This window comes from Chiloscyllium plagiosum, unplaced genomic scaffold, assembly GCF_037043375.1.
Source record: "Chiloscyllium plagiosum isolate Xiang-an unplaced genomic scaffold, Cpla_swu_hap1 HiC_scaffold_31, whole genome shotgun sequence".
Classification (NCBI taxonomy): Eukaryota; Metazoa; Chordata; class Chondrichthyes; order Orectolobiformes; family Hemiscylliidae; genus Chiloscyllium; species Chiloscyllium plagiosum.
The window spans coordinates 50,966,074-50,980,901 of record NW_028270169.1 but is presented as its reverse complement, the minus strand read 5'-3'; the positions used below and the strand labels follow the sequence as shown (position 1 = coordinate 50,980,901).

General features: G+C 41.2%; 1 protein-coding gene across 3 annotated transcripts in view; it reads left to right on the top strand.

The window, feature by feature from the left end:
- LOC122564151 (AP-2 complex subunit beta) overlaps positions 1-14,828 on the top strand; it is a 318,942-nt gene that overhangs the window by 69,559 nt on the left and 234,555 nt on the right. For all 3 annotated transcript variants that reach the window (XM_087977539.1, XM_087977536.1, XM_087977537.1), the window contains 3 exons: positions 2,089-2,279; positions 3,449-3,670; positions 10,685-10,805. In XM_087977539.1, coding sequence (XP_087833665.1) covers positions 2,089-2,279; positions 3,449-3,670; positions 10,685-10,805 — 534 coding nt within the window. The remainder of the gene's footprint in view (positions 1-2,088; positions 2,280-3,448; positions 3,671-10,684; positions 10,806-14,828) is intronic.

Below are 14,828 nucleotides of genomic sequence, written 5' to 3'. Positions count from 1 at the left end.
ATCCACCATCTGGAAGGATGGAGGAGAATTAATGCACAGGAACATCATCACTTACCCACCGAGCCTGTCACTCTCCTGTCTTTGAACTATATTGCTGCTCATTCACTCACTGGATCAAAATGCTTGGAGCTCCCTTCCAAACAGTACGGCTGTGCCTACACCACATTAACTGCAGAGGTGGCTCTTCACCACCTTCTCAAATATAATGAGGGATGTGTAACAAATGCCAATAATACACTTATCCCAAGAATGAATTTTGACAAAGTGAAATGAAAAGCTCAAGAAGGAATGACTTTTTCAGTCCAGGCTTTGAAATGTACCTGAAGTTTAAAAGCAAATGATTACTATAGCAGTTTGCTGCCAGAAGATGGTGTTGGCATGCTTTGTACATTCTGTCTCTGGCTGGTAATATATCTACGGTGATGGCTGTGAACAACTGCAAGGGCATTAGATTTAGAGAGGTGCATAGTTCTGTCAAATATTTGTTCCTTTATGTTTTTGCTTCACTGAATAGATCTTTTAAAAATGCCTGCTTTAATTTGTAATTTGATGTGCTATATTCCTTTCAATATTATTTCAGCTGCTTTTGCCTTCTACAAGAATACTACGCTGCATATTTTAGCCAACTATACTTACATTCTGCATAAGTATCTGTGTTTCAGAAATCGGTGAGTTTTAACTGTTATTAGGAAAGGATTTCATTCCCTTATAATTAATCTGTTGTGTGCCTGTGATCTGGCAGTACTGAATTTGAAAAAGTGGATCATTGACTAAATTGAAATTAACTATGCCTGTATGTTTGCCATCCAAGACAGCAATTGTCTTGCTGTTTGAAATGAAATGGAATGGACTGGCAATGTTTATTGGTCTGTTTGTTTATGATCCTAATGAGTCTGAGTTGTTTGGTACATTCAGTGCTCATTATTGAGAGGAAACAAGGTTCTAAGAAACCAAATCCTGCAATGAATTGTTTCAGAAAATGGATTGTACCGCTGTGGGCACTATTTGAAGGTGGTCTGACCAATGTTTATCATCATTCAACGTTGCAAGAATACAGAATATTTAGTTATTGTCATAAAGCTGGATCCCTCTAAAAGCAGTCTGAATTGGCTGCCATTTTTCCGACGTTAAGTGTGTGACAGAATTTGAAAGTACTGTGTTAACTATAATTCACATTGTGGTGTCCTGATGTGATAAGTACCAAAGAAAAGTATGTTTCCTCATGGGAGTGACGCTGTAGAACAGCTGGGTCCAGTGTCACGCATGTCTGGTTTTAGTTCTATTTGAGATGTAGACTTTACTTTGGTGGTAACTCGTAATTTTTCTGATGCAAATAAAACCAAAAAGCATGTACATTGAATCCAGTGGATTTGATACCTTGGGTATTGCTGATACTGTTAGAAACTGAGAAAATATGACCAGAAGCAGGCCATTCAGCCCTTTGAGCCTGCTCTGTTATTGTACGTGATCATGACCGATCATCCAACTCTTTGCTGTATTCCCCTTCCCTTTGATCCCTTAGTCCTAATAACTATATCTAAATCTGCCTGGGAAATATTCATGCTTTGGCCTCAACAGCTTAGTAGCAGAGGATTCCCTGGGCTCATACACTCTGGGGGAAGAAATCTCTCCCCATCTCAGTCCTAAGTGGCCTACCTGGCATCTTTTAAAGTTGCTGAATAAAGATCAGGACAATTGGCCTATTACACTTTGCCGTCAGATGGGAAATTTGGTCTCTGGCTATGAATTATTTTTAAGCAAGGCCTTTGTGACCGAAGGGGCTGGGTCTAACGGATCTATGTATGAGAAAGAAATATACTTTCTTACAAGGCTTTCATGTGGGATGTGTGAATGGCCGAAGAGAGAAATATGCATCTCACTGGGTTGCATGGGTTGTGGAGAGGTAAGGGTATTTCCTTACTTTTGGAGGGAAAGTATTTCTCTGGGGTGGGTTGCTGGGGAGCAAGACCTATTCAGTCAACCCATTCGACAACCAAGTAATTGAATTTAAAGACCAATGTTTTTATTTAAATTGTAAATTTATTCTCATGGTGAAAATATTTCTCCTTTTGCTGTCTCTTCTCGTAGGTGGTTGCGAATGCTGTGGCAGCACTGTCTGAGATTAGTGAATCCCATCCCAACAGTAACCTGCTTGACCTCAATCCTCAGAACATCAACAAACTCATCACTGCTCTCAATGAGTGTACCGAGTGGGGCCAGATCTTCATACTTGACTGCCTTTCAAATTACAACCCCAAGGATGAACGTGAGGCGCAGGGGTGAGCTCCTACCTTAGATGCTGGCTTGTGAAATTCCAGTAATAACCTCTAATAGCCTTTGTTACTGGTCAGTGGCAAAAGGATGGATGCATGGGCATGGGGAGAATGTTTTATATAGTAATTGAGCAAACACATTCATTGAACTTCTGAAAATTGTGACTTAACATCTTTTCATTATGTCTTCTCACTCTGCCTTGCCCTCTGGCGACACTTTACTTGATATCATTTTATTTGGCAAGGCCAGTGGCCTTTAAGGATTGGTAGTGGAGCAGATGGTCTGGTGTTTGCAACTCAGTACCTCAGTTGCACATCACTGAGTCACTGTTGCTGTCACCCTATTTCTGCATCATTGCTTTTACTATTAGACTTGATATATGCAGAGATGGTTATTCCCACTCAGCATAGTACTGAGTGTTCATCATCATTTGGCCCCTTGATGTTTCCCACATTGATTTAAGTGGTTGATTTCTCGAAGAATCAATAATGTTTGCAGTGTTGTATTAGATTTTCACTCAGTCTTCCATTTGATGTTAAGTGTGCATGTGCTTGTGCCGAATTCTACAAGTGATTTATTTTGAGTGGTAAAGTGCAGGTTAGTTAATAATTTTTTAAAAGTTGGTCTTGAATCGCGATTTGGACAGGACCTTTGAGATTGCTGTTGGGCTTTAATGCTGATTTGTGCAATGTAATAAAGAAGCATGCATTCCGTCTATAATGTGATTAAGATCTCTCCTTGAGAGTTGGTCATAATGCGGACGCTTCATCAGCTTCACTTGAAGGGAAAGTAAGTCCATGGGAGGAAATACCTACCAAACATTTGCAGCAATGCAGACCATCAACTTAGCTTTTCTTCCCTTCCATTGACATTTCCAACTGAGAGGAGTTGCTTGTCTGCCTGCGAGACTTATCGATTTAAACGGAAAGAAGGAGTTAATAACTTCAGTGTAGTCTCTGGGCCAATTCAGAGCTGACACAGCCTGAAACACTCTGGGGTCTGCTGATTACACACACTACTTTGCTAGTAGTCTTTTTTGATTTGGCTTGGTTAGCTCCAAATTGACTCCCAAATGAGTCCAAGTTAGTTACCAAGTATTAACTTCAAGTTGTAGTTATCTGAAGTAAAAATTTCTGCAAGTTTAAAAGTTCTTTTATTTTATTTTCCTTTCTAGTATCTGTGAACGTGTGACCCCACGACTTTCTCACGCAAACTCTGCGGTTGTGCTTTCGGCTGTCAAAGTGCTGATGAAATTTATTGAGCTTCTTCCTAAGGATTCTGAATATTACAACACCATTCTGAAGAAATTGGCTCCACCTCTTGTCACCCTTCTGTCTGGGGAGCCAGAGGTCCAATATGTCGCCTTGAGAAATATCAATCTTATTGTACAGAAAAGGTGAGTCTAGACTTGGTATGTGTGTGTGGGCAATAGATTTATTTCTAGACTCCTGCTTACCTGTCTTTGTGCTTTCTGATCACAACAGATTCCACTTGCTTTCCAGTACTGCCAAAAGGTTGAATCCTCACTTTTCCCATTCTTTTGGGGTTTCCAGGCACATCAGTGGACCTTGCTGTAGTTAGCCCTAACCATTCTAACCCTTTGTTTTGCAAATTGCCATAACTCCTCTGCCTTCCTTTTACCATCCTTTTAACAACATCAGCTCCCTGTACCATCTGAAACAAACCCTGCAGTGTTCCTGAACAAAGAGCATTAAGTGTGTGGGAAGTAATTCATTAATATCTCAATATTTTGAGGTTTTATTGCCGTAAAGGGGGACAACTCCACAATGTGGGGGTAATAGTGGCCTGGACATGGTCAAAAGCTCAAGTGTTTATCCAACACTGTGTATGCTTTCATTTGTTTTTAAAATTTACACATGGGGTGTGGGCACTGCTGGCTGGGCCAGCATTTATTGTCTGCCCCTAGTTGCCCTGGAGAAAGTGGTGGTGAGCTGCCTCTTGAGCCGCAGTCCATGTGTCTTAGGTTGACCTAAAATGCCAGGTTCTGGAGTAGAGTGGTGCTGGAAAAGCACAGCAGTTCAGGCAGCATCCGGGTTTCCAGCATCTGCAGTCATTGTTTTTACCTAAAATGCCGGGAGGAAGGAAATTCCAGTGACAGTGAAGAAATAACTATTTATTTCCAAATTGAGATGGTGAGTGGCTTGGAGAGGAACTTAACTGTTGGCATTGCCATCTATCTGCTGCCCTCTTCAAGATGGAAGTTGTCATGGGTTAGAGGGTGTTGTCTAAGGATCTTCAGGAATTTGTGCAGTGCAGAATACTAGTGAAATTACTGGTACAAAATTGCTGGTGTTACTAAGTGTCAGTAGTGGAAGGAGTGGATGCTTGAAGATGTGGTACCAGTCAAGTAGGCTGCTTGGTCCTGGATGATGTCAAGCTTTTTGAGTGTTGTAGGAGCTACACCCCTCCAGGCAAAAGAGGACTATTCCATCATGCCTTGGGCCTTAGGCCTTGTAGATGATGGACAGACTTTGGGCAGTCAGGAGGCAAGTTACTCAGTGCAGTATTCCTGTACATCTGTGTCTGTAGATCTCACTCTTAATTAGAGATATGAAGAAATATTAGATTCTGATCAACTCTCAGCCTAGAATCTGACAACCAATTCTATTCTCGAGATTTTCTCAACAGCAGGAACACTACCTTCTCCACCTTTTCTGGCAGAGATTGGCGGTGTCGGCACAGGATTTAAATCTGAGTCATAGAAACTAAGAGCAGGGGTAGGCCATTCATCTTCTTGTGACTGCTTTGCCAGTCAATGTTTAAGTGTGTACAAGAACATTTTCTGATTCAGTATGTGGATGTACCTGTTAGAGAAGATGCAAAACTTGACCTACTCTTGGGAAATAAGGCAGGGCAGGTGACTGAAGTGTCAGTGGGGGAGCACTTAGGGGCCAGTGACCATAATTCTATTAGTTTTAAAATAGTGATGGAAAAGGTTAGACCAGATCTAAAAGTTGAAGTTCTAAATTGGAGAAAGGCCAATTTTGACGGTATTAGGCAAGAACTGTCGAAAACTGATTGGGTGCAGATGTTCGCAGGTAAAAGGACGGCTGGAAAATGGGAAGCCTTCAGAAATGAGATAACAAGAGTCCAGAGAAAATATATTCCTGTCAGGGTGAAAGGGAATGCTCGATGACTAAAGAAATTGAGGGTTTGGTTAAGAAAAAGAAGGAAGCACATGTCAGGTATAGACAGGATAGATCGAGTGAATCCTTAGAAGAGTATAAAGGCAGTCGGAGTATATTTAAGAGGGAAATCAGGAGGGTAAAACGGGGACATGAGATAGCTTTGGCAAGTAGAGTTAAAGAGAATCCAAAGGGTTTTTACAAATACATTAAGGACAAAAGGGAAACTAGGGAGTGAATAGGGCCCCTCAAAGATCAGCAAGGCGGCCTTTGTGTGGAGCTGCAGGAGATGAGGGAGATACTAAACGAGCATTTTGCATCTTGAAAAATGTCCACATGACAAAGGAGGAAGTGCTGGATGTCTTGAAATGCATAAACATGGATAAATCCGCAGGACCTGATCAGGTGTACCCTAGAATTCTGTGGAAAGATAGAGAAGTGATTGCTGGGCCTCTTACTGAGATATTTGTATCATCGATAGTCACAGGTGAGGTGCCGGAAGACTGGAGGTTGGCTAAAGTGGTGCCGCTGTTTGAGAAAGGCAGTAAGGTCAAGCCAGGGAACTATAGACCAGTGAACCTGACGTCAGTGGTGGGCAAGTTGTTGGAGGGAATCCTGAGGGACAAAAGTAAATGTATTTGGAAAGGCAAGGACTTATTAGGGATAGTCAACATGGCTTTGTGCGTGGGAAATCATGTCTCACAAACTTGATTGAGATTTTTGAAGAAGTAACAGAGAAGATTGATGAGGGCAGAGCAGTAGATGTGATCTATATGGACTTTAGTAAGGCGTTCGACAAGGTTCTCCATGGGAGACTGATTAGCAAGGTTAGATCTCACGGAATGCAGGGAGAATTAGCCATTTGGATATAGAACTGGCTCAAAGGTGGAAGACAGAGGGTGGTGGTGGAGGATTGTTTTTCAGATTGGAGGCCTGTGACCAGTGCAGTGCCACAAGGATCGGTGCTGGGTCCACTATCTTTCATCATTTACGTAAATGATTTGGATGTGAGCATAAGAGGGATAGTTAGTAAGTTTGCAGATGATACCAAAATTGGAGGTGTAGTGGACGGCGAAGGAGGTTACCTCAGATTACAATGAGATCTTGATCAGATGGGCCAATGGGCTGAGAAGTGGCAGATGGAGTTTAATTTAGATTAATGCGAGGTGCTGCATTTTGGGAAAGGAAATCTTAGCAGGAGGGATACACTTTGGTAAGGTCCTGGGGAGTGTTGCTGAACAAAGAGACCTTGGAGTGCAGGTTCATAGTTCCTTGAAAGTGGAGTTGCAGGTAGATAGGATAGTGAAGAAGGTGTTTGGTATGCTTTCCTTTATTGGTCAGAGTATTGAGTACAGGAGTTGGGAGGTCATGTTACGGCTGTACAGGACATTGGTTAGGCCACTTTTGGAATATTGTGTGCAATTCTGGTCTCCTTCCTATTGGAAAGATGTTGTGAGACTTGAAAGGGTTCAGAAAAGATTAACAAGGATGTTGCCAGGGTTGGAGGATTTGAGTTATAGGGAGAAGCTGAACAGGATGGACGTGTTTTCCCTAGAGGTATATAAAATCGTGAGGGGCATGGTTAGGATAAGTAGACAAAGTCTTTTCCCCCTGGGGTGGGCGAGTCCAGAACTAGAGGGCATAGGTTTAGGGTGAGAGGGGAAAGATAGAAAAGACACCGAAATGGCAACATTTTCACGCAGAAGGTGGTGCGTGTATGGAATGAGCTGCCAGAGGAAGTGGTGGAGGCGAGTGCAATTGCATGGGTAAATAGATGGGAAGGGTTTGGAGGGATATGGGCTGGGTGCTGGCAGGTGGGACTAGATTCGGTTGGGATATCTGGTCGGCATGGACGAGTTGGACTGAAGGGTCTTTTTCTGCGCTGTACATCTCTAGGACTCTATGATCCCTGCAGAACCCGATCAGTCACTGCCTGCCATTCAGAAAATGACTTGTTTATTCTTACTCTTTGTTTCCTGTCTGCTAACCAGTTTTCTATCCATCTCGCACTACCCCCAATCCCATACAGTTTACTTTTACAAACTTTGTGGAACTTTGTCAAAAATCTTCTGAAAGTCCAAATGAGCCACGTCCAATGGCTGCCCCAATCAACTCTCCTAGTTACATCCTCAAAGAATTCCAGGAGCTTTGTGAAGCATGATTTCCCGTTTGTAAATACATGCTAACTGTGTCTTATTCTACCACTGTTTTAAGTGCTCTGTTATAAAATCCTTGATAATGGATTATAGCCTCTTCCCCACTATCAATGTCAGACTCACTGAACTATGATTCTTTTTCTCATTCACCTTTTAAATAGTGGGGTTACATTATATATCCTCCAATCTGTAGGGACTGTTCCAGAGTGTAAAGAATCTTAGAAGATTAAAACCAGCTCATCCACTATTTCCTGGGCCACGTAATCTTAGATGTAGATTGTCAGGCTTGGGGATTTATCTGCCTTCAATCCCACCAATATCTCCCACACCATTTCTTTACTAATACAGAATTACTTCAGTTCCTCCCTCTCACTAATCCCTGTCCTCTCCATCATTTCTGGTACATTGTGTGTTTTCTCCTTTGTGAAGACAGAAGCCAAGTATGATTTTAGTTCATCAGCTACTTTTTTTTGTTTTTCATTATAAACTCCCCTTGTTCCTGACTGTAGAAGAACTGCATTAGTTTTCACTCCTTTTCTCTTTATATAGCTATACAAATCTTTGCAGTCATTTCTTGGTTCCCTGCAAGCTTACTGTCAGACTTTATTTTCCTCCTCTTAACCAATCCCTTGGTCCAGCTTTGCTGACTTCTAAACTATTCCCAATCCTCAGGTCTATTGTTCGTTCTTGCTAACTTTGATACATTTCATTACAACATAATATCTCTAACTTCCCTCATAAGCCATGGTTTGGCCACTGTTTTCTTTATTTACTTGTGCCAGACAGGAATAAACAATTTTTGCTGTTCACCCATTCACTCTTTAAATGTTTGCCATTGCCTATCCACTGTCATTCCTTTCAGTAACATTTCCCAATTCATCGTAGTCAGTTCGCACCTCGTATCACTGTCGTTTCCCTTCAACTTGGTTATCTGAACACCAATTATCCAAATTTTGGATTATCTGAACAAGATCTCAAGGTCGCAATGCTTGGGTAAACAGTGTTATCCAAACATTTGATTATCTGAACATTTGATTGACCGAACAAAATACTCCCCACCCGTGTCGTTCAGGTAATCAAAGTTACCCTGTACATAACTCTTCATTGTGATGAAGAATGCTATCATACCCTATCTAGCCATTATGTTTAGCTCTACAAAGTACAGACACACTGATCTATTAGCTGGTGGTAGCCAGACACAAGATTGGAGCTGCTGTTTCTTTGTTGCTTTCAAGGTTTGGCAGAGTTGCTTCAGAATCACTTCTCATTCCATACCCTTCGCACACTGTCTAAATAGTGCATTACACTACCATTTAAAATGTACATGGTAAAGCATAGTTTTAAGAAGGTGTTGCCATTTATTAAAAGGTGATATGTGGGCCTTTAACGTGGCTGCACCAACTCTGAAGAGCTGTCCCAACTGAAGCATGACTGTTATTCTCACGTTGATGTATATTTTTGCTACTTCTCAGTTCTCAATGTTTTTCCCCATCTCATTTTTATTCCATACACGCTTTTGCCATTCTTACTGTGGGAACTGAGCTGAATACTTAAAGTACACTGAGCTGTCAGGCAATTATAAACAGACTGTCTGAATCATTCTGGTGCCAGAAGTAGCAGCATACTCTAAAACTAACTTCTCCATTTCATTTTTCCTTTTTCACTGTTGTAAATGATTGAGGGACCCTGATAACACAGGCCCTTGGGGAGTCATGAACAAATAATATGAATTTTTAAAGATAATTAATGCCAAAGCCTTGTTAAGAATTTGAAGAGTTTGAGTAGAACTTTTCTCATTTTGTTCTTTTTGCAGTTTGCATTTATCGAACAATGGGCAGAATTCCTTTTTGTTCTAAACTATCCCATGGGATCTTTCTCTCCACCTAAGAAGGCAGGCAATATCTAAGTTTAACATCATAACTGAAAGCCAGCATCTCTGAGAGTGTTGCACTCCTTCAATACTGTACTACATGGTCATCTCTTTGACGACACACAGAGGTGTTGGGGATGGGATGTGCTTGCCACCTTCCAGCTCAGGTGAACCATCTCTGATAGCAGACCATTTTCTGCAATTATTAATGTGTTGAGGGTTACCACCAACCAGCCCCAAGCTGGATTAGCCAAGTAAATACTGGGACTACAGGATTAGGACATTGGCTAGAAATTCAGCGAGGCCGCCTCTTAATTCCTCGAAGCTTGTTCACCATCTTCAAGAGACAAGTTAGGAGCATGATGGTACAATCTCCACTTCCCTGGAAGGATGCAGCTCCAACAGTGAATGAACTTTGGGAGCAGGAGTAGGCCATTCAGCCCCTCTAGCAAATCCCATCATTGAATAAGATTATGGTTTATCTGATTGTATCCTCAAATCCATCTTTCTACTTGCCTCCAATTTAACCTTTCACCCCCTTGATTAACAAGAATCTACTCACCTCTGTCATAGAGGTTTCAAGAACTCTGCTTCCAACATCTTTTTGAGAAGAGAGTTCCAAAGAGACACAACTCTTTCAGAGAAAACATTTCGCATAATCTCTGTTTTTAAGTGGATGACCCCTTTTTTTTTAAAATCAATGACCCCTAGTTCTGGATTATACCAAAAGAGGAAACATCTGCCCTTTTGGTTGCAATAATGCCATCTCCTACTCTTGTAAACTTGAGCAGATACCAGTGTAGAATGTGCAACCTTTCCTCGTAAGACAACTGCCCAAGGGATGGGCAATAAATGTTGGCCCACAAGTGAGGTTCACATCCCAATAGCAAATGAAAAAAATAAATATTTGCCAACTCCTTCCTGTGGCAGAGATATCCTTGGTAATTCAACCCATCCAAATGTCAAATTCTTTATTGAGGGAATTATGGGCAGCTGGTTATTCTAATTTTTAAGATTGGGAACACTGTTATAACTAATCAAACTAATCGGTAAAGATTATAAAGACCCATGAAAGGTTATTTTTCTCATGTTTCTTGATATTACCAGGAAACATCATGTCTATATAAATTAGGGAAATGTAATGATCAGTGAGGATAATAAGGCAACTTTGTTGGGGCAGACATGGAAAGATTAAAGAGGCAAAATTTTGTAACAAAGCCACATGTGTTAATTTTCAGGCCTGAAATTCTGAAGCAGGAGATAAAGGTATTCTTTGTGAAGTACAATGATCCAATCTATGTGAAACTGGAGAAACTGGACATCATGATCCGCCTGGCCTCTCAGGCGAACATAGCCCAGGTTGGTGTATGTTTTTTTGACTGATCAAGCCCAAAGCAATGTGAAAACGCATGACTGCTGTCATTATGAGGCTGAGGGAAAGGCTTTCAGATTGAAAACTGTAATGGATGTCTCGTAATGGAGAACCATAGATGAACATTTCATGTACATAAATGTATTTAGAGTCTAGTGTAAGCATGGGAATCTATTTAGCTAGTTATGCCAGTTGGTTACATCATAAGTATCCAGTAAATTCTGATAGAATGGGAGTAATCACTTCAATTACGTTGGTAAGTGACAAGGGCACTAATTCCTCCTTGACCTGGCTAAGGTTTGCAGTGTTTGAAATTTATTTAAACCATCCTGTTCTACCAGTGCTCCTCCAAGGCCAAGCTGAAAGGGCCTTGCATTGTTTGTCCTTTCCCAGGGCAACTTTGCATCTCCCACAATGGGTTTAGTTGACAGAGTTAACTTGAGATTTCCCCCAAAGAGCTATCCTCCTTGACTGTTACATCTCTGTGGTAATGTTACTAATCGAGAAAGAGCTACATTCAAATGTATGTTCATGTTGCTGACACTGTTTTTCTTTATCACATGACTACAACTACTCACCAGTTCAATTAATTAAGTCACATCTTGGTAGCAGTTGAATCTTGGGAAGATTGGGGGCCAAAATTTCTGCATTTTCTGCTTAGGCAACTTGGATGGATAAAGCACGTGACCACTCCTGTTCAGTGCAACCTTATGCAAAATTGTGGTTCTAACTGTGCACTGATCCATTTGACGACTGTGAAGGTGGCTCTTAAAATAAAGAATAGAGAAAAAGCATAAAAATACTGGCACTAATTAACATGGTGATCCACCCACTTGATTCACCTATAACCCTCTCTCACCTTGAACCTCCACAAGATGCAAAGCCTCCTGTTTCAGATTTGTGCAATGTTATTGCAGACCACACATTTTGAAGAGTCACTGCTGTTAGAACATGACCGTTTCTCTTGAATGTTCTTCGTGCATTTGTGTGGTTGAAGTGTGGAGAGTGCAATATATTTGTTCAGACACTTTGCAAGTCCAGGCTTGATGGAGATGTCAGTTATCTTCTATGAATTCCTGAAATCAATATTATATTGTAACTTTGTATCACCAGCAGAATAAACCTTAACCTGTCAGCTGTTGTTTAACTTTTTCTGATAATATTTTTTGCCTATAAAGTAGAAAATAGATTTGCTTCAAAGAGATTTATGGTTGCGAATTACAATGTGATACACTGTGAGAGAATGGGGAGGGGAAGTTGGTTAGCTCAGTTGGTTGGATGGCTGGTTTGCAGTGCAGAGTGACGACAATGGGTGCCGGTTCAGTTCCAGCTCTGGCTGAGGTTACCATGAAAGTCTCATCTTCTCAACTCACCATCTCTCTCTCTCTCTCCCCATTGCACCGCTCTCTGTCTCTGTCTGTCTCTCTCCTCTCTGCCCCCTGTAATGAGAGAGCAGTCCAATTGTTCTCTGGGACTATGGTGACTTCAGTGCACCAGGATAAAGATGAACAAAGTAATATTGACTATATAGTGCTGCTTGATATTCATTAAAATGATTGAAGAGATCAGATCAGCACATTTATCTGCTGTAAAGTATGTGCTACTAATTACCACAGGAACAAATTATTTTGCAATTGGTAATCTCAGCTCACAAATGCCATCCCTCACAAACTGTTTTAAACTGGTATATCTTTTGCAATCTCCCCTGTCCAGTGTGGAGTTGTGTGGCTGTAAGTCTAGAAAAATGTGGAGAGCTAGATAGTAACAAAGAGGTAGAAATCCTCATTTTTATGTTGCTATTTATTTATTTTTAAAAACACCTTGCATTACTAAGTAAGGCATATTCTGCAGAACTGCAGGTGCTGCCTCCTCTGAGTCCTGTTCACTTCTCACTCCTTTGCTCATTGACTTACATTGCCACCTGGTCTGCCACCACCTCAATTTTAAAATTCTCCTCCTTATGTTCAGTGCCCTAAATCACCTCATCCTCCCTATATGTGTAACCTCATTCAGCCTACAACCTTCTTCTAACTCTACCTTTCTGTATATCATTGTCATTTGCCACACAGTTGGCACCTGTGCCTTTAGCTGTTTGTCCCCGAACTCTGTAATTCTTTCCCAAAATCTCCCTCTATATCAAGCCTTCTGTTTTAAAATGTTGTCTATAATCGCTTTATGACCAAGCATTTAGTTACCTGTCCTACTTCAGCTTCTTTAGGTGTGTCAGTTCTTTTTGAAGAGCAGGCTTGATAGAGGTATTCAAACTCGAGAGGGGTCTCAACAGACTAGAAAGGGTGCAATTATTCCCACTGTTGGAAAAATAAAGAACAACAGAGCACAGATCTAAGGTAATTGGCAAAAGAAACGATGTCGACATGAGGATAGCCTTTTCATATGGTGAGTGGTTAAGATCTGGAACACACATTGCCTGAGTGTATGAGGAAAGTGAAGTGAATCAGGGCAGTTGAAAGGAAATAAAATCATTATCTGGAAAGGGGAAAAATATGGGGCTAGGATAGGAGGCAGGAGAGTGACTCAGTGAATTGCTCCCTCAGAGGATCAGCATGGAAACAATGTGTTGATTGGCCTCTGCTTTGTAATCTAAGTAACAATTCTGTTGTTCATTTCATAAATGTATGAATTGTTGATGAAGCTTATGTCAATCAACTTGGAATATTTTACTAAGTTCAGGGTACAATGGGCATGCCAGTTATTGCTGAGTTGATTTCATACTATGTTCCCCAAATTATTTTCCAAGTTACTATACTTTAGCACTTGAGATAAGCATGAATATACTGAGCGGGGTAGATGAAGTGAGATATCTTGGGTTCACAGAAGTAGCAGTACAGGTCGATAAGATTGGAAAGAAGAAATATGGCCATCATTGACAGAGGTGTAGAATACAAAAGTAGGCATACAATGATGTAACTGTATAAGATAGTGGTGAGGGCACACCTGGAGTATTGTGTGCTGTTCTGGTCACTACTTTTGCAGGAAGGACATAATTACTCTGGAGTGGGTGCAGAGGAGATTTACGGCAATGGTGCCAGAGCTATGAGGAGAGATTGTAGAGGTAGCTATGAGGAGAGATTGTAGAGGTAGCTATGAGGAGAGATTGTAGAGGTTGAGCTTGTTTTCCTTGGAACATAGAAGGTGGTCGAGGGGGGTGGGGGGAACATGACTGAGGTATACAAAATTGTAAGGGCTAGAGATAGAGGTATCCATTGATAGCTCAAATCCCAAAAATCATAGATTCAAGGGAAATGACAGAAGGATTAGATGGTATGTGAGGAAGAACATTTCTTTGCAGAGGGTGGTGGGTGTCTGGAATTTGCTGCCTGAGTTGGTGGTGGAGGCTCAGACCCTAAACTCTTTTGCAAAGTACCTGAATCTGCACTGTTAGTGCTGTAAACTGCAGAGCTATGGAGCGGATGCAGGAAGATGGGATTAGAAAGGGCATCAGGGTGTTTTTGGGTCAGCATGGTTAAAATAAATTGAAGCGCGCCCACATTCTTATCCCCCCCAACCGTGTTCTATAGCATTGCTATGGTTCTATGGAAAGTTAATGTGATGCCAGAAATAACAACAATCTCTGTAATATTCAATATATCAGTAAAATTTGCATTTTCTAGATCAGCATATAATACATCTTATAAATAGCAGAAATCTGTTTTTGAAGCAGATGTGTTATCTGTACTCATGAAGTTTCAGCCAAGCTCTCCATATCCCCCTGTCTTTCCTAGATGTGCACATTCACAGCTGTGCAACCTTAATCAGATATGTTGTTGTTGCCTCATTTCATTTACAGTAGTTGCTGGTGTTTGCAAAACAGTCTCTCCAGCCTAGGGTAAGGAGCCTGAACAAAGGGCCATGATCACAGCCTTTACAGCTTAACTTTACAACCTTCTGGTTAACCCTGCATTAACTGACCAAGTTACTTTTGCCAGAGCCAAGATAATGCACACACATTCTTGGGCCCACGTGGCAGTCACTGCCTGCAGTGCTTTCCA